The sequence below is a fragment of the Balaenoptera acutorostrata genome, chromosome 3 (assembly GCF_949987535.1).
Source record: "Balaenoptera acutorostrata chromosome 3, mBalAcu1.1, whole genome shotgun sequence".
Classification (NCBI taxonomy): Eukaryota; Metazoa; Chordata; class Mammalia; order Artiodactyla; family Balaenopteridae; genus Balaenoptera; species Balaenoptera acutorostrata.
Window position 1 is genome coordinate 174,581,379 of NC_080066.1, and position 19,766 is coordinate 174,601,144.

Consider the following 19,766-nt stretch of genomic DNA (forward strand, 5'->3'; position numbering starts at 1 on the left):
GATACCATTCATATAGCCCCTGCCCCCACAAAAAAAACCTCATAAAATGATACCACATAGTTCATCAGGTATATGTAAGTATAAATACAGAGAAAACGGGCTATGATGATACATCCAGAAATAAAAATAGGAGTTAGGGGACCTCCCTGGTGGTGCAGTAGTTAGGACTCCATGCTCCCAATGCAGGGGGCCCAGGTTCGATCCCTGGTCTGGGAACCAGATCCCACATGCATGCCACAACTAAGAGTTTCCATGCCACAACTAAGAGTTCGCATGCCGCAACTAAGAGTTCGCATGCCACAACTAAGGAGCCCGCGAGCCACAACTAAGAAGCCTGCCTGCTGCAACGAAGACCCAATGCAACCAAATAAATAAATAAATATTTTTAAAAAAAATAGCAGCTAGTACATCTGGGTTTGGGGTGTGGTCAAATTTGTAATGTTTAATTTTCTTATAAGGAAAATGTACTTATGTCTCACTTGTGCAATTAAAGTTGATATTAAAGAACTGAAAAACAACCTCCTACCAAAAAATAATTACAGGTGGCTCTCCACCTACTTATCTTCACTGCCAGTACCTCTTCATCTTCCTATTTCCCACCTGGACCAGAGAGTGACAAACTGTAGCCTATGGGCCACCAGGCCCCTGTTTTTATAAATAAAGTTTTATTAGCACACATCCATGCTCACCTTTATGTATTGCCAGTGGTTGCTTTCAACACAACAATGGCAGTTGTGTAGCTGCAACAGAGACCTTTATGGCCCACAAAGCCAAAAATCTTTACTATCTGACCCTTTACAGAAAAAGTTTGCCGGACTCTGCCCTAGATGCCTTCATTGGTTTCTCCGCATCCAGGCCTGTCCCTCTGCAATGCATCCTCTGTGCTGCGGCAGGAGGTGAGGCAGATGCTTCTTGACTTCCCCAAGGCCCTTAGCACAAAATTGTCTTCCTGGCCAGCAAGGCCTTTCTCAGGAACATGGGGCTCTTGTCCGTCCCTGCCAGGCTTGCTTGGTGTGCCCCCCAGCTGAGAAGCCCACCCTTCAGCTCTCAGCATAGTTGGCACCGCCTCACCTCTGGTTCCAGCCCCAGTGTCGCCTCCTCAGCGGGGCTTGCTTGACTGGCCCACCCACAGTCGACCCTTCCTGCATCCCTGCTCACTGCCCTCTGTTAATCACCGTCAAGGCGCTTCCTTCTGTGCTGGAATGTGCACCTGATGCGTGCATCTAGCTCAGGGCCAAGGACTGAGCTGAACACATGAATACTGGGAGCCAGAAGTAGGACAGATTCTGGCAACCTCTGGCCCACACCACTTACTAACTTTGGGCAAGTAACCACACTGCTGAGCTTTTTTTTTTCAGTAGGAAATTGGAGATAACAAGAGTACTTACTGCTTTGTGGGGTTAAAAGGAGATAATCTATGTTAATCACATATCACACTAACTAGTCCCTCTCTGGACAGAGGAGGTGACCAAGGTGCAGAAAGGGGCTGGTGCGACTCATTCCTGCAGGAAGTTAGTAAGTTGGGGCTAAAACGCCAGCCTCATGACTTTTTGTCCTGTGTTACAGGCCGTCAGCCTCGCATTGCCAACCAGTGGGCTAATTACACCGAGCCTCTTGGAACTGAAGGATAGGGGTCCCCCATTACCCATGGGGGATGTGCTCCAAGGCCCCCAGTAGATGCCTGAAACCACGGTTAGTACTGAACTCTCTCTATATTATGTTTTTTCCTATATGTACATACCTATGATAAAGTTTAACTTATAAATTAGGCACAGTAAGAGATTAACAATAATAACTAATAACAAAATAGAACAAGTATAATATACTGTAATAAAAGTTATATGAATGTGGTCTCTCTCTCAAAATATCTTACTGTAGATTTAATGCCTTTTCCATCTTAACTAAGCATTTATCATGCACTGTGGCCCTAACTTTTGTAGTTTGAGGTGCAGCAGCAAAATTAGCATGAATTTCTTTTTCCTTCTTCACAATTTCATGGATAGAAGATTCCTTCTTACTGTAGAGCTTAATGGTATGATTTTTTTCTTTCGTCATTGAGAACTTTCACATTTTTACTTAAATGAAGCACTTTACCGCTTCTCTTTGGTGTATCCGAATTGCCAGCATCACTACTCTTGTGCTTTGAGGCCATTATTAATAGAATAAGGGTTATTTAACACAAGCAGTGTGATACTGCAGCAATTGATCTGATCAGCAAGATGGCCACAAAGTGACTAACAGCCGGGACATGCTGGAAAGGGGATGATTCATTGTCCTACACAGGACAGTGTGAGATTTCATCAAGTTACTCAGAATGGCCCACAATTTAAAACTTATGAATTATTTCTGGAATTTTCCATTTAATATGTTCGGGCTCCAGTTGACTGTGGGTAACTGAAACCATGGAAAGCGAAACCACAGATAAGGGGAGACTCCCGTGGCTGTGTACATTTAAAGAATACTGGGATTAATGAAAAGTCAGGATGCGATACTTACAAATCTCTGTCTAAAAGGATTTCTAGAAATGTGAGAGCGAAAGTGCATAATCCACAAATTTTATTCTTTTGTTTATATATACAAAGACCTGTGTTTTAAGTAGCTACAAAGCTAACAATACAGTTTTATTTCAAGTTTACCTTTTCATTCTGTGGTATTAACACCTGGATAAATTCATTCTTAGGTAGCTTGAAGCAACCAGGGATGGGGGTGCCTGTCACCGTGCTAAACAGTCTCCAAGGGAAGTAGAAATGTTAAAAAAGGCAGCTGTAACTTGGAGCAAAAATCGACCTAATTATTTGTGATTATATATGTCATGTTTTTTAAGGTGAGCCCCTCAAATAAACCAATTGTTTGACTCTTTTTTAAGAGAGCAAATTGTATTGTTCTTGCAATATTTTTCATCTCTTTAGCTGAAGACCAAGTCATTCCTCCCCTCCTGTTTAAATTATATTAATAAAAATAACAGGTATTGACATCTGGTTTGTCCCTCAACTTTTTATGATTCCTTTTTTTAATAAGGTAAAACTATCTTACAAAGTTTTAAATTTTTTCCCCTTAAGAACGCTGTTAATGATACTTTCCACTCAACACAGAAAATTTCATAAAGGAGGAATATGACAACTGATCGAATCTACTATGTGCCAGGCACTTTCCAGCTTCTAGCTGATTTAATAGTCAAAATGACATTCTGAGATAGGTTTCAACGCACCTGTCTTACTACAGTGAGGAAACTGAGGCTCTGAGAAGTGAAACATTTTACTGTGGGTACGAGTAAGAGGTGGACCGGGCTTCCATCCAAGCGTGTTTGTTTCCAAGTCTGTATAACATCACGGTGACTAGTAAGAGCATGGACTTGAGCCAGGATGCCTGCGTTTGAATGCAGGTCGATACTTACTAGCTCTGTTCACTTAGAGCAAGGTAGGTAATCCCTCTAAGCCCGTTTTCTTGTGTGTAAAGGAGGCATCATTATAGTAATATATCCCTGAGGGGTAGGTTCTCAGAATGGCTGTTACTTAGTCAAGCAGGCTTGCTTTCAGTCCTGGGCCAGCCTTAGTCCCTCCTCCTGGCCTTGGCCCTCTCCTGGAACACCCCAGGACATTTCTCAGCAGACCCCGAGTCTCACTTGATTTCCAGAAAGTGTTCCTTGATGAGTCCTGTTCATTTGAACTCTCTCCCCCTCCTCCCTCCCTTCCCAACTCAAACATTCTGAGCAGGTGTACTAGGAAGAAAGGAAGCAGAAAAAGAAAGAAAATAGAAAACCCGAAATTAACCACAGCAGCTCCACCTCCTAGGAGAGATTCTCCTTGGAATAGTTCATCCTTTATTTAGCAAAACACTTTGATGGGGCATTGAATTCAGAAAAGCTAGCCCCAAGTCAAACAGAACCAAGTTGTTCTGCATAATAAGGTAAGAATGTTAGCATTTCAAAGATTAGTTATAAGAAGGGAGGGAAGGGAGGGAAGTCTGTGAAAGAGGGAGGAGCCCAGAAAGAGGAGGTGATGTGCTTAGTGCAGAGGGGCTGGTAATGCTCTGACAATGGCTAAGGGGCTTTTCAAAACCAGAGTGTTCAGTATCCCACTTTAAAGCATAATCTGAGTGTTGAAACAAAAACCTCCCCAAACCCTCAAACTTAACTCCACGCATGCCCCCAATGTCTGTCACCTGCAGCCCTCTGGTAAAGGAATGACAGCGGTGCCCAGTGGGAGGTGGGGTGATATGCATGGAACAGGAATGGGACAGATGGGAGATTACCCATAAAGCAAGGAAAATCAGCAGATGCTAGAACTTGAAGTAAGGAGTGATGGGCAGATGTGTGACCCCATGAAATCTCTGGAGGGATAGTGAAGTGTTATATGGAGGTTGGGGGGGGTCGAGCTAAATTAAATCTTGTCTAAAACGATGGGGTGCCCCAGCTGACAAACATACCACATCAAACACAGGGGATTTCACGATGAACCAGATGGGATTATCAAATTATGATCGAAGTCTATTATTCTTCTATAAGATATGCTAAATCTGTGTGTGTCCCTTCCAGGATGAAGACTTACTATGGTTATCCATGGCCCTCAAGAGTCATAGGATCAGTAGGAATGAGACACTCAGATATTTAACCCAGTACAATCCAACCAAAAAGGTGGTAAAATGGACATGGCTTCTTGGTGCCCTTGGTTGGTGGGCTGAGGCCAGTGTTGAGGGGAGGCACCATCCAATCAGAGCAGCACAAAGATCCCTAGATTTTAGGCTTTTTGGCTCTCCAAGTCCACGGGCCCAGGTAACTGGCATCTTAACCGATGAAGCTGCTGTATAAAGTCCCGTATCATCTGGACCAGGTGCCAAAGTTGAGTTTATAAGTTTGATTACTGAGAAGTGCAAAGAGCTCTCCCATATTATTGAAATGTTCCATTTAATAGTTTCAAGGGCTATTGATTTTTCACCTCAAAACTATGAATGTTCAGCATTTTCTTGGAAAATTTCTCACTACAATTTATAAATTGTGTTTGCCCTAGGAGGTTCACTCACTAAAACTAGGAGGACTCACTCACTGACAATGACTTAACTGGACTAGTTCAAGATAACTTGTTTGGTATAAAAAGATGGGGGAGAATCTTTTAGAATTAGTATATTTCTAAAGACATTTCCTCTCTGTATATAAACTTGTTTTGTAAGCAAAATACAGTGACACTAACAAAGTAGCTTTAAAACACAATAAGGATCAGGGCAATTTAGTAACAATGGCATTGTTTCCCAATCTCCTCAAAGCCCCTCACAAAAACCAGCAGAGCAAGGAGGATAGAAATAGAAAAATAGTGTAGAAAGTAGAAAAAAATCAGTAGAAGAAGGATTCTTCCAAAGCAGTCAAGTGAAAGTGATGGATATAGGGGACAGGAAAAGAAGATCCAACATATACATAATAAATCCCACCCCACCCCCCAACCTCAGAAAAGTAAGGCTGTGGAGTAGAACGAATATACAAAACTATTTTTTAAAAACTTTCCTGAAAATAAACAAAAAATAACTTGAACCTGTGTATTTAAAAAGGACATGTATGTCCTGGGGCATACAACCAAGAACAGTCAACCCCAAGACATAGTCTGTTTAAATTATCAGATTTTATAGAATTGAAATCCTTTGGCATAAGGTAAAATGACCAAGTAACTTATATGGGATTAGACCTTCATGGCATACTTTTAAATTAAAACATAAGGGTGTAAATGGAGTAACGAAGTACAGATACCCAAGAAAGAAAATGTGAGCCAATAATGATTTCATTCAGCCAAAGTGACCTTCAATTATAAAAGACATAGATAAACTGTGATGAAGTTGAGGGAATCAGGGAATATTGCTTCTGTGTGCCCTTCCTGAGCAATCTACTAAACAATAAGTTTCAGACAATCAAGAATTCTTTAGAGAAGCTTTTTGTAAGAACTACTTGTGAGCACTGAACATATGTAACTGTAGAATGAAGACCAGTAGGCACAGGGGTGAAAAATACTATGTTATATCCTCCAGTAATGAAGACATAGTTCATCTATCAAAAATGGGGAGAGCAGGGAAAGATTTTTTTTTGGCCATGCCGCTCAGCACGTGGGATCTTAGTTCCCTGACCAGGGATCGAACCTGCGCCACCTGCAGTGGAAGCACAGAGTCTTAACCAATGGACCACCAGGGAAGTCCTGGCTATTTAAATTTTAATTAGCATTAAATAAAATTTAAAATTCAGTTTCTCAGTTATATTAGCCACATTTCAAGTGCTCCATAAGCTACTACATGTAGCCAGTACGTCTTCCACGTTAGAGAACACAGATACACAGATACAGAACATGCCCATCATTAGAGCAAGTTCTTTGGACAATGCTACAACAGATAGCATTTCTAAAAGAAGGAGTAAGAATATTACCCTAAGATATTCGTATAAAGGTAACCATTGAAACAAATACTCAATCTATGGTATTGTGACTTGGCAGCCTAAGCAGATTAATACAGACAGCAATTCTCTCCATATTAATCTACAGATTCAACACAGTCTCTATCAAAATACAAGCTGACTTCTTTTCAGAAACTGACAAGCTGGTCTTGAAATTCATATGGATATTCAAGGAATAGGGAATAATGAAAACAATCTTGAAAAAGAAGAACAGGGACTTCCCTGGCAGTCCAGAGGTTAAGACTCCGCTTCCACTGCAGGGGGCACGGGTTCAGTCCCTGGGAACTAAGATCCTGCATGCTGCACTGCGCAGCCAAAAAAAAAAGGGAGAACAAAGTTGGAAGACTCACATGTCCCAATTTCAAAATTTACCGCAAAGACATAGTGATCAAGACAGTGTGATATGGGCATAAGGACAGATATGTACATCAATCAGATAGAACTGAGGATCCAGAAGTAAACCCTTACTTTTACAGTCAATTGATTTTTGACAAGAGTGCTAAGACAATTCAGTGGGAGGAAGAAGTCTCTCTAACAAATGGTGTTGTGGCAACTGGCTATACACATGGACCCCTACCTCACAACATACATAAAAATTAACTCAAAGTGGACTATATACATTAATGTAAGAGTTTAAACTTTAAAACTCTTAGAAGAAAATGTAGAGTAACCTTATGACTGTGAAGGTGAGGCAAAGCCTTCTTAGATATTGGTTGGCCAAAAAGTTCGTTCGGGTTTTTCCGTAACATCTTACGAGAAACCCAAATGAACTTTTTGGCCAACCCAATATAATATCAAAAACACAAGTGATAAAAAATAGATACACTAGATTCATCAAAATTTAAAAGTTTTGTGCTTTAAAGGATACCATCAACAAGTGAGAAGACAATACACAGACTGGGGGAAAATATTTGTAAATTTTATCTGATAAGGAAGTTTAATCCAGAATATATAAAGCACTCTTATAACTTGGTAATAAAAAAGAAAATAACCCACTTTTTTTAAATGGGCAATAAATAAGTCATGATGACAATGTACAGCAAGGTTACTATAGTTAATAATACTGTATTACACATTTGAAATGTGCTAAGAGAGTAAAAACTATCATCACAAGAAAAAAATCTAACTATGTATGAGGACTGATGTTAACTAGACTTATTGTGGTGATCTTTCCACAATGTGTACAAATATCAAATTACTATGTTGTATACCTGAAACTAATATGTTTTATGTCAATTAAACCTCAATTAAAAAAATGGGCAAAAGATCTTAATAGCTCTTAATAGGTATTTCTCCAAAGAAGATATACAAATGGCCGTGCCATTTGATTTTTGATATACAAAATCAAAAGTACAATGAGATATTTTATACCTTCTATATGGCTAGAATCAAAAAGCCCGATAACAAGTGTTGACAAGGATGTGAAGAAATTGAAACTCTCATACACTGTTGGTGGGAATGTGCAGGCACTTTGGAGGACAGTCTGGTAGTTCCTCAAAAAGTTTAAAGAAACTTACCATATGACTCAGCAATTCCACTCCTACGTATATAACCAAGAGAAATGAAAACACATGTCCACACAAAAACTCAATGTGTGAATGTTTGTAGCAGCATTATTTATAATAGGCAAAAAGTAGAAATAACCCAAATGTCCATGATTGTACAAAATGGGGCATATGCATGTAATGGAATATTATTCAGTCATAAAATGAATTAAATACTAATATACACCATAATACGTGTGAACCTTGACAATATTATGCTGAAGAATCCAGTCACAGAAGACATACTGTATGATGACATTTATATGAAATATCCAGAAAAGGCAACCATGGAGATGGTTGTAAAACTCTGTGAATATACTAAAAACTGAATTGTACGCTTTGAAAGAGTGAATTGTATGGTACGTCAATTACATTTTAGTAAAGCTGTTACATAAAATATCTATATAAAAATTTAAAAAGAAAATAAACACTCAAAAGAGCTAGAAAAGGGACAACAGAAGCAAACAAATATATAACTAAAGAATTAAAGATAAAAACAGACATCAATGATATAGAAAACAAACGAACAAAACAACAGAATTAATAAATGAGTCAAAAAGTTGGCTTTTTGGGAAATAAAATAGACAAACCTAATTTTACTAAATGGTATAAAGCACAAAAAAGACAAAATAAGAAATGACAAGGGGCAATAATAATCCAGAGAGAATATTAAAATTCCTGAGACTATTTTGAATAACTATGAAAATAAAATATAAAACCTAGCTGAAATGGATACTTTTCTAGGAAAATTTATTTAACCAAAGTTGAATCCAGTATAGATAAAAAGCTTAAACAGCCAATTTCCATAGAAGAAACAGGAAGTTGTAGAAGAAGTGCTCCTTCCAAAAAAGCACCAGGCTTGAATGGAATTCTCCCAAGCTAAAAAAAAAGATAATCCTAATGCAGTTTACAGTATTACACGGTAGAACAAAAGAAAAGCCTCTAAGTTATTTTTATGAAGTGAATATAACTTTGATGCCAAAATCTGACAAAGATTGAGAGGGGGGGAAAAAAGAAAAAATTTCAGACCATTTTAACTATGATGCAGAAATTTTAAATAAAATATTAGCAAAGAGATCCACCAATACATTAATGCATTATTCATCATGATCAAGTGTGGTTCATTCCAGGAATGTAAGAAAGAGTCAATACCCTATTATCAATATAATACTAATAGAGTTTAATAAAAGTATCATCTAATCATCTCCTTAGACTTCAAAAGGCATGTAACAAAATTCAATACCTGTTCAAGTTAAAAATTCTAAAATAGGAATTGAAAGATACTTGTTTAACTTGATAAAATATAAATATTTAAGCTGCAAAGACAGGATCATACTTAACAGGGAAACTCCAGAGGCCTTCCCAATAAAGTTAAGAAAATAAAAGACTGCCTATTACTACTTATGATAGCTTTGGAGATATTAGACAAGAAAAAGGAACTACAAAAATAAGAGTTAAAAAGGAAGAGGTAATAACATCTCTATTTGCAGATGCTATCACCATGTGTCTGGAATACCCAAAGAATAAATTAAAACTACTGTAAATAGTAGGATATTTTAGCTGGTGAGGGTGTGGAGAAAAGGGAACCCTCCTGCACTGTTGGTGGGAACATAAATCGGTGCAGCCACTATGGAAAACAGTATGGAGGTTCCTTAAAAAACTAAAAATAGAGTTACCATATGATCCAGCAATCCTGCTCCTGGGCACATATCCAGAAAAGACAAAAACTCTAATTCAGAAGGACACATGCACCCCAACGTTCACAGCAGCACTATTTACAACTGTCAAGACATGGAAGCAACCTAAATGTCCATCAACAGATGAATGGATAAAGAAGGTGTGGTATATATACATACAATGGAATACTACTCAACCATAAAAAAAGAATGAAATAATGCCATTTGCAGCAACATGGATGGACCCAGAAATTTTCATACTAAATGAAGTCAGACAGAAAAAGGTAAATATTATATGATATCATTTATATGTGGAATCTGAAAACTAATACAAATGAACTTATTTACAAAACAGAAACAGACTCACAGGCATAGAAAACAAACAGTTACCAAAGGGGAAGTTGGTGGGGGATAAATTGGGAGTATGGGATTAACAGATACACACTACCATATATAAAACAGATGAACAACAAGGATTTACTGTATATCACAGGGAACTATATTCAATATCCTGTAATAAACTATAATGGAAAAAAATTGAAAAAAGAATATAGATATATACATATATGTATAACCAAATCACTTTGTTACACACCTGAACTAACACAATATTGTAAATCAGCTATATTTCAATTTAAAAAAAATAAGATATTTTAGTAATATAGCAGAATATAAAATTGACATACAGAAAATAATAGCTATTTTATACACACACACATACACATACACATACACCCCTCAAGCAATATCCTATTAAAAGATATAATGAAAGGGAAGACACCATTACGATAACAAAAAGTAAATTAAATGTCTGAGAATAGTTTCAACAAGAATATGCAAAACTTTTACAGGGAGATCAGCTCGGTGCTTTGTGACCACCTAGAGGGGTGGGATAGGGAGGGTGGGAGGGAGACGCAAGTGGAAGGAGATATGGGGATATATGTATATGTATAGCTGATTCACTTCGTTATAAAGCAGAAAGTAACACACCATTGTAAAGCAATTATACTCCAATAAAGATGTTAAAAAAAAAGATCCTGCACGTGGCAATGAAGATACTGCGTGCCGCAACTAAGACCTGGCACAGCCAAATAAATAAAAAAAAGAAAAAAAAAGAATATGCAAAACTTTTATGATTAAAACTATAGAACATTCCTGAAAGACACAAATGTATAATTAAATAAAAGAGAAGACCATATTCTTGGATAGGATGATAGCGCATCATAAAGATGCCAAAGGCGCAGATGACAGGTTGATGGTGAACGTCATGACGGATGACAGATCAGCCTTACCCAGAGCGGTACCCTGACATCATGCGCATCCTGACCTGATGCAATGAGCAGCATACAGCACCACCTGTGGGTATCTGTGCCCAAAGAATTAAACCAGAATCTAATCAAGTGTCTAAAGACAGGAAATAAGAGGAAGAGAAACATATTAAAGGACATTCTGGGATGCCATCCACCAAATCCAGAAAGTCTACAGGACAGTTTACCTGGTTTGTTCTAAGGAAGGAAGCGGGTTATAGATCACAAGAGACTTGAGATGCATCAACCACACGCAGTCTGAGTCTTGATTTAAACCAGCTGCAGAAAGACATTTGGGATAACTGGGGAAATGTGAAAACAGACTGGGCTTTAGATGTATTGAGGAATTATAGTTAAGTTTGTTAGGGGTGACAATGATATTGTGGCTATCAGGAATAAAAAGTTTTCTTTGTGGAGATACATAATAAAATACTTGTGGGTGAAATGATAAAGCCTTTAAAATACTTCAGCAAAAACACAAACCCCAACTTTGTATGGGGGGAAATGAAACAAGACTGGCGTGATGCTGATCACGGCTCAAGCTCTTTGTCAGATGCCAACATACATTTGTGCCTGGGTCCATCTCCCTCAGCTTCCTCAGGCATGCCGGTCCTTTGACTACAGCCTCTCTGCTCTGCCTCATCAGCTTGTCCTTTCTGCTGACCTTTTCCTTGGGCTGCACACACGGGCCCCGTCACCTCCCGCTGAAGCCCCCTCGATGCCACACTCCTCCACAGCAAAGCTCCTAGCAAGGGCTGCCCCTCCTCACCTCCCCTTCCCTCCTACACCTACCTCAACCGGGCCATGCCCCTGTCACAGCAAACTTTCCCTGACAGTGTCACCACCAGCCTCCACGTGGCCAAATCCGACACCCACTTCTCTCTATTCAGCCCCTCATCGGCGTGCTCCCCAGCCCACCACGGCGGCCCTCTGGAAACACCTGCTTCCACGGTTTCAAAGATGCCACCGTCTCTCCAAGAGGGACCTAGCTCAGGCCCCTGGCTTTCACTGCTATTGATATCTTAATGATTTCTACATTGATATTTTTAGTCCTGACCTGAGTTCTAGATCCATATTCAATCAACAGCCTATCGACTCGCCAACTGGAGGTGCCACAAGCATCTCAAACCTCGTGCAGGTACAACAGAACTCTGGATGTTTCTGCTCTGCCTGAGCCCACACCTCCTCCACCTCAGCACCACTGTCCGCCCAGCTGTCTAAGCCACAACCCCAAAGCCACTCTTGTGGAAAACTGAGATTCTGCATTGCATTTATAGGTAATTTATTAGGGCCACTTATGCTCATAAAAGAGCATTTTCTTTTAGTGAGAAGAAAATCTTTTGCTGTTTCAATTTCCATAGCAAATTTTTTTTTTAAATAATTTTATTTATTTATTTTTGGCTGCGTTGTGTCTTCGTTGCTGCGCGCGGGCTTCCTCTAGTTGCGGCAAGCGGGGGCTGCCCTTCATGGCGGTGCACAGGCTTCTCACTGCAGTGGCTTCTCTTGATGCAGAGCACAGGCTCTAGGTGCACGGGCTTCAGTAGTTGTGGCTCGCGGGCTCTAGAGCGCAGGCTCAGTAGTTGTGGCGCATGGGCTTAGTTGCTCTGCAGCATGTGGGGTCTTCCCGGACCAGGGCTTGAACCCCTGTCTCCTGCATTGGCAGGCTGATTCTTAACCACTGCGCCACCAGGGAAGCCCTCCATAGCAAATTAAACCTGCACAGCACTTGCATCTCCTCGTCCCGGGACTCTCCTCCCTGATTTAAGAAGAATCTAGATCCCTCTCATTTTCAAGGTTTGATCTTTAAAGGCCACCTACACAGGTGGGAATTCCTTCACCACCTGACCTAACTCGCTACCAGGTTACTGTGTTCTGTTTTCGTTGTAGGATTTTGCATGTTCCAAGCTTCTTGTTCTTCTTTTTCCAGAATGAAAGCTGCATGAGAGCAGCTTAGCTTTGTTCACTGCTGTATCTGCAGCCCTCAGCAGAGTTCACGGTGATGGCCAAAGTTTCATGAACAAGAGAAGTTTGCACAAGAACTGTCTTGGTCTGCTCGGGCTGCTGTAACAGAACACCACAGACACCGTGCGGTGTGGTGGTGGCAGCTTAAAGCACAGATGTTTATTTCTCACAGTTCTGAGGCTGGAAGTCCAACATTAAGGTGCTGGCAGATCCAGTGTCTGGTGAGGGCCTCCTCCTGGCTTGTTGACAGCTGTCTGTCTGCTGTGTCCTCACCTGGCATTTCCTGGGTGCGTGCACGTGGAGAGAGAGGTCTTTCTCTCTTCTTCTCCTTAAAAAGGCACTAATTCCATCATGAAAGCCCCATCCTCACGACCTCTTCTCACCCTAATCACCTCCCAAAGGTCCCACCTCCAAATACACACGTTGGCGGTTAAGACGTCAACATATGAATTTGGGGGACACAATCATTTAGACCCAAATGAGAACCTTCCTCTTCCTGGACCTGTTCCTAAAATGAGGCCACTGGCTGATCACTGATGTTCCTCCTGCTCTGATGTTCTGACGCTTCGACAGACCAAACTTTCACACTGCCAAGCACCATGCAAGGCGATAGGGTTAAAATGATAAAAGATGCACACGCTGGCACGTGTGGTACCCGAGGCTTATCTGTCTAGTGCCAAGTAAGAAGACTGGGATCAGACAATACAAAATAGGAAAAGTAGTATTTTCTTATATAATTCTCATATTAGATACTTAACAACCTATTTGTGTCATTACCCTGACATCGCTCTGTGATGAAGAGCTATAAAGTCACACTAAGTGGAGAGGAGCAGTATTCCACACAGAATGGATTCCTTCGACTGGAAGGCATCCCTTTGTAATACCTGAGGTCCTGCTTACCTGTTCAGAAGGTAGACGAGGGGCAGCGGATCTTGAGAAGGAAGCAGGCAGCTTCCGGGGCTGGGCTGTGGCTGTGGGGCACGGGAAGTAGGTAAGGGACTCTGGCTGGATGGCTGGGTACAGTTTCAGGGAGGAGGGACTCCTGCTGGGATTGGAACTACCCAGGTGAGGACAGAGGAGCTAGAGCTGGCTGGGCCAGGAGGGTGAGGAGGACAGGGCCGGGGGTGGGGGTGGGGGGGTCTTGAATACCAGGAGATGCTGACCGAGACTTTTTGAGGTCACTTATTCCAATGGTTCTCAAAATTATACCTCTAAGAACACTGGGCTTTTGAGCATTTGGATTATATGAAAAAAAAAATTCCAACCTTATCTCCAAAGTAAAAAAATATATATACTAAATTCACGAATATTTTTTCCGTTTCAAATATTCTTACTCAGTGACCATCTGCTCTCGCTTCTCTCCACTAGAATCTGGGTCAAGCATAGAAGCTGGTCCGGCACAAAGTTAGATGAATTGTCTTACATTTAATCAATCAACATTACAAAGTATTCAAGCTACATACAACCTCATAACATCCAGGTCTGCGGGCATCTGTAAAACAGGGGGACCTCCAACCTCTATCCTTCTACAGGTGGGCAACCCAAGGGCCTGTCCACAGCGCTCGCCTGTCCAGCCTCCTGCCACATCCCAGGCTGGGTACCGCTGACCGGCAGGCTTCTGAGTCCTGAGCACAGACCTGGGCCCTCCTCAGGCCTGCCCGTGAACCGCACTCGAGGCTGCTGAGGCAGGGGGCGCTGGCCGAGGCGTGGTCGCGTGTGGGCCAGCACCACAGGAGACAGCTGGCCCAGGGGCTCAGAGACCAGGCTCGGGCGATTAGGTCCCATTCCCTGCGGCTGGAAGGACACAGAGCTGAGGTGACAGCATGAGAAGCAGCCCAGGGCATGCAGGATGTGACACTAGTTGCTGGGAGGGACAGAACGGGGACAGAGGCCAAAGACCATCGGGCAGCTGAGAAAGCCGGAGACACGGGTACGGCGGGGCACGCGGAGGAAGCTGTACCCACGCACGTCCTCTCCGGCAGGCAGGTCCGGTGTGGGGGGCTCATCCTCTGCCCGTCCTTCCCCCCCGGACCTGGGTGTGGCGGAGCAGAACACAGGAGTGGTACACGAAGGTGAACACAAGCAGGAACATCGCCGCGGTAGGTGTGGGGCTCAGGGGGGCGGGAGGAGATGGGAGCTGCAGGACCTGGAACAAGAGGAGACAGGGTCAAGGGCAAAGGGGAGGAAGGGGCAGGGTGCGGGGTGGGTGGGAGTGGAGCTGCCGGGAAGAGTCTGGATGGGAAAGCTGGGTGGTCGGTGCTGGTCTCCAGAGCCGAGGCCTTGCGTCCGAGCCAGCGGCTTGGTGTCGGGAGACCCAGATCTGAAATCTGGCTCTGTGATCTGGACCAGTCATCGTGCTTCTCAAAACCCCTTTTTATAACCTGTAAAGTTAAATACTACCCAGCTTGGTTGATGCGACGATCAAGGGACAGTGCCCACACCTGTGCAGCACCATGCGGCTGTGTGCCCCTAATATTAAGGGGGCCTAAAAATGATTGGCTCCTGAGGTGTTAAAGGAGAGAGCCTGGGTCCCCAACCCTGGGGACCGTCGCAGGGCAGGGCAGCGCAGTCGGGGGGTGGGGGTCAGTTCTGCCTTCACGGAGGGGAGGAGGGGCGTTCCCTCTTCTTGACCTGGCCCCGGGGGCTCACCTCGTCACTCATACTCTGGGTCTGGCATCTGTTCCAGGAGCATGTCCTCCGTGTCGCCGAACTGTGAGAGAGAAGGAGCTGGAGGCCAGAGTCTGGGATTCTCCTTCCCCTCCCGGCCCTTGGGCTTGGCGTGCAGGAGGGAACTTGCATGGGGGGGACCCCAGGGGCCCCTTCTCCCACCAGCCTTCACCCTGGGACTGCCCGCCACAGAGGCTCCTGCCACCCAGGGGTTTCCGCTGGAGACCCCCGAGGGTGGTTGGTCATTCGCTTCTAATGTCTCTCCAATCTGGTCCTTTAAAAATCTGCACTTGTAAAGTCCCTCCATTTTTTTAGCTTCTGGTACAGAAATGGAGGGAACAGATAGACCACAGAGGGCAGACATGGGGGAAGGGGAGCAGGGCCACCCACGATGACCTGATGGGTCCCCGGAGAAGCACACACTTGCCTCGATGTGGTACACTATGCGCCAGAAACTGGAGTCTGAGCCTCGGTACCTTCTTCCGGGGTAGAGCTGCCACATGACGGGCAGCAGGTATGGGCCCAGCTGGCTGGGGCACACAGGATCCCCCAGGGGGACATCTTCCTGACGCATGAGGACTTGGAGGCTACTTTCTATCTGAAGAGAAGAGAAGGGCAGGGCACACCTTCACGGCCCTGCAGGCACAAATACCCACGGTCCAGCCTGCCACCTACCCAGCCCAGCCCGCATCTAAGATGCTGGTGGTCACTGTTCCCAGAAACGCCAATCCCTAAGCCAGGCACGCTCCTCTCAGGGACTCTGGCTGGGCCGAGATGACCAGCACTCGAATGGGTCTAGAAACCCAGACAGGGACACAAAAGGGTCACTTCGTGACAAATGCCTAGTTGCCAGGGTATGCCATGGGGCCCCGGAGCTTCTGTAACTATGAGTCTGGTGCCTATTTCAGCTGATGGGGGATTTTCTTGGATTCTTCTTTATCATACAACCCCTTTTAAACAAGATCTCCCCAGACTCCAGAATCAGGTGACAGCCCACTTTTCACTATCTCCACCACTGTTCCTGTTTCATCACCTCTCGCTGGGCTACTGTGACAACTGCCCAACTTGCCGCCGTCTCGGCCCTGTGGCCCACAGCCGAGACTCAGCACCACAGCCAGGTGTGCACCTAAAAATCACGTCACTCCCCTGCTGACTGCCCTCCAACACCTTCCAATCGCAGGAAGATGAACTGAAATCTTCACCATGACCCAAAGACCTCCAGAGCGACTCCCCATCTCTCTCACCTCCTTCTGTTCCATCCTGGACCCTCCACCCATTCCAGCCACACAGGACTCCTCGCCGTGTCTGGGACGTGCACACACCCAGAAATCTCTCACACCTGCTGTCCTCTGCCTGGAACATTCTCCCCTAAATCCATGAAGGGCTCACACCCTTTTTTTAAGGCAGGTCTCTGCTCAAATGTATGTCTATAAAAACAAATGTCAGCAAAATCCAACTCTATGATATACATAAGAGGCATGCCCCAAACAGATGTCCAGAAAGGTTTCAAAGAAAATGATGGGCAAAGTGTGGCAGGCACATGCAAATTAAAACTCTGGAGGGGGGGGCTTCCCTGGTGGCGCAGTGGTTAAGAATCCGCCTGCCAATGCAGGGGACACGGGTTCGAGCCCTGGACTGGGAAGGTCCCACATGCTGCAGAGCAACTAAGCCCGTGTGCCACAACTACTGAGCCTGCATTCCAGAGCCTGGGAACCACAACTACTGAAGCCCACGAGCCTAGAGCCCATGCTCTGCAACAAGAGAAGCCACCACAATGAGAAGCCCGTGCACTGCAACGAAGAGTAGCTCCCACTCGCCACAACTAGAGAAAGCCTGAGCACAGCAACGAAGACCCAACACAGCCAAAAATAAATAAATTAAAAACAAAAACAAAAAAAACTCTGGAGGGGACTTGCCTGAAGACCCCACCCCACTCATTCTTACCTGCCCTCCCACTGTAGTTATCCTACAGAACTTACCACCGGCCTCAATTAGTTTGCTGTCCTTCTCCCCCAGCAGAATGTCAGCTTCACAAGCAGTGAGATTTAATCACATTCACTGCAAAACCCCACAGCCTAGAATCCTGCTTGGCATAAAAATTGGACTCTTATGTTTGTTCAATGATTATTTTTCCAACGTGGAAATAGCTTTTCAAAATTTTTGTCTATGAAGTAAATTAGAACTCACTGTTAAAAAATAATTCAGATCATCCTGCAAGGTGTAAGTGTGGAAATCACCATTCTTGCTGTGTTAGTATGTAGCCTTCCCTATCCTTTAACCATTTTACGTTTGTTTATTCATCTCTCTTGTTGACTTATGTAAATCTTTACATATTAAGAATATTGCTCCTTTAAGTTATGTGGGGAAAATCCTGCCCCATGGTTTGCTGAAGTGTTATGTTTTGTCCAGAATTTATAATGATTAGGTGAAAAACTCTGCTTCGCAGTTTCAGCATCATGTTGAAGAAGATATGTCCCAACCAGAGATTTAAAACAGGTATTCACTTAAATTTTCCTCAAATACTTGACTTACAGTGAATATTTGACTTGATTTTTAAAAGTATATATATGTATATAAATATGTATTTCAAAATCTTAAAAGCCAATAAAGATGCAAAGTTTAGATGGTGGTTATGAGTCTGGAATCCCAACCCCATTACCTACAAGCAGCACTACTTTGAACAGATTTACATTTTTATGCCTCTGTTTCCTCACCTATAAAATGGGAACACAGTCACTCTCAGTAACTTTTTGCTGTCCTGCTATTACATTACATAAATGTTCTAATACGACATTTAAATTTTTCTTGTATACTTTTTTTCTTTGGCTTATATATGGGAAGTTTCAACATTTTCCACCTAAGTTTGTTTGGGGAAACCCATGCTCCGATGGAAAGTGCTGTAAGAGAGTTGTATTTCTTAAAAAAAAAAAAAATTAACTAAAGATCCATCTTAAGGCATTACACATAAAACAAATTCAATGTCTATTCAATACTGGCTTTTATACTACTATATGCCTTGTGAAGTTTGTTTCTTCCAAAGCATAGAGGAGGTATGAAATATTCCAAACTCTATAGCAGTGGTTTCCAAACTTGGTTGATCATAATCTGTTGAGGGTTCTTTCAAAATACAGATTTCTGGGGCTCATCTATGGAGATTTTGATAATTGGCCACGTGTGTGAATCACTTACTTTGGAGATTATTCCCATTTTATGGATTAGAACCCTGAGGCCCAGAGAAGTCCTATTTTACTCAAGATCATATTCATACACTCCAGACACACTGGGTCCCCATCCTTTGGCCAACGTGCTTCTCTCTGTGTTTCTCCCACCCTCCTTCCCGGCCCGGAGAACCGCTCATCCCTGCGCTCAGCGCAAAGTGGTTTCATCTGTGAGTCCCCGGCCGCCCTGGGTGGACCTGCCCTTCTGAGCCTCCCCGCCGCCCTCGCCCTGCGGCATGTGAGGGGCTCCTCCAGGGCCTGCACAGCCTGGAGCGACCCGGCTCCAGAGCCCGGGCCATGGATGGGACGCCCATGCTGCCCCGCGCGCCTGACCCCAAAGCGGCTGTACCTCGATGGTTACGGGCAGCCAGGTGCGCTGGTTCTCGTCCACATACACGGCCTTTTCCCAGATCCACAGGTGGTCCGGGTGCAAGGCCGTGTGCGCCCTGAAGAAAGGGAGCTCGCCCATGGTGCCGCGAGCGGTCTAGGAAGCAAGGATTGGAGCCTCTCCAGGCTTCTCGCTGGTCCACGGGCTGCGTGCGTAACCTCGATGCTTTATAACGGGACGGTGCGCGGGCGCCCCCAAGCGGCGGGGCGGGGCGGGGCGGGGCGGGGCGGGAGGAGGGCAGTGCGGAAGCGACAGGGCACAACAGGATCTGACCCTGCACCGAGGCCTGCCTTGTGCCCTGAGACCCTGGCAGCGTCTAGGAGCGCAGATCCAGCCCCACAGACCCAGGACTTCCTCCATACCCACAGCCAGCCAGCCTTGCCCTCCGTCCCCTACTCCCCACTGCTGGGGAGGCACTCGGGTCTGTGGCTTTGGCCTTTTCTTCTGTCAGGAGGCACCTGCGTCCTCCGCTCCCCTCGACACCCGTGCCCCGCTGTCCGAGACAGCCACTATGTGTGGCTGCTCGAGACTGGGACTCGGAGCCTCTGCTTGGGGCTCACAGTCGACATTTGGCCACCCA

At 44.0% G+C, this 19,766-nt stretch overlaps 1 protein-coding gene across 1 annotated transcript; it reads right to left on the reverse strand.

Moving 5' to 3' along the window:
* Positions 1–15,566: 15,566 nt before the first annotated feature.
* Positions 15,567–19,267, reverse strand: TCL1A (TCL1 family AKT coactivator A). The gene is made up of 3 exons (XM_007178936.1): positions 19,148–19,267; positions 16,008–16,178; positions 15,567–15,623 (listed from the first exon to the last, which is right to left on the reverse strand). Exons 1-3 carry the CDS (start codon positions 19,265–19,267, stop codon positions 15,567–15,569), a joined length of 348 nt encoding a protein of 115 aa, XP_007178998.1.
* Between the last annotated feature and the right edge of the window lie 499 nt (positions 19,268–19,766).

What these genes read in the sequence shown, in the direction of transcription:
- TCL1A (XM_007178936.1), bottom strand. Translation starts at nt 19,267, where the DNA reads ATGGGCGAGCTCCCTTTCTTCAGGGCGCACACGGCCTTGCACCCGGAC. An exon ending in GGCTGCCCGTAACCATCGAG is followed by an intron (nt 16,179 to 19,147) that starts GTACAGCCGCTT and finishes TCTTCTCTTCAG; the next exon opens with ATAGAAAGTAGCCTCCAAGT. An exon ending in GCATAGTGTACCACATCGAG is followed by an intron (nt 15,624 to 16,007) that starts GCAAGTGTGTGC and finishes TCTCTCTCACAG; the next exon opens with TTCGGCGACACGGAGGACAT.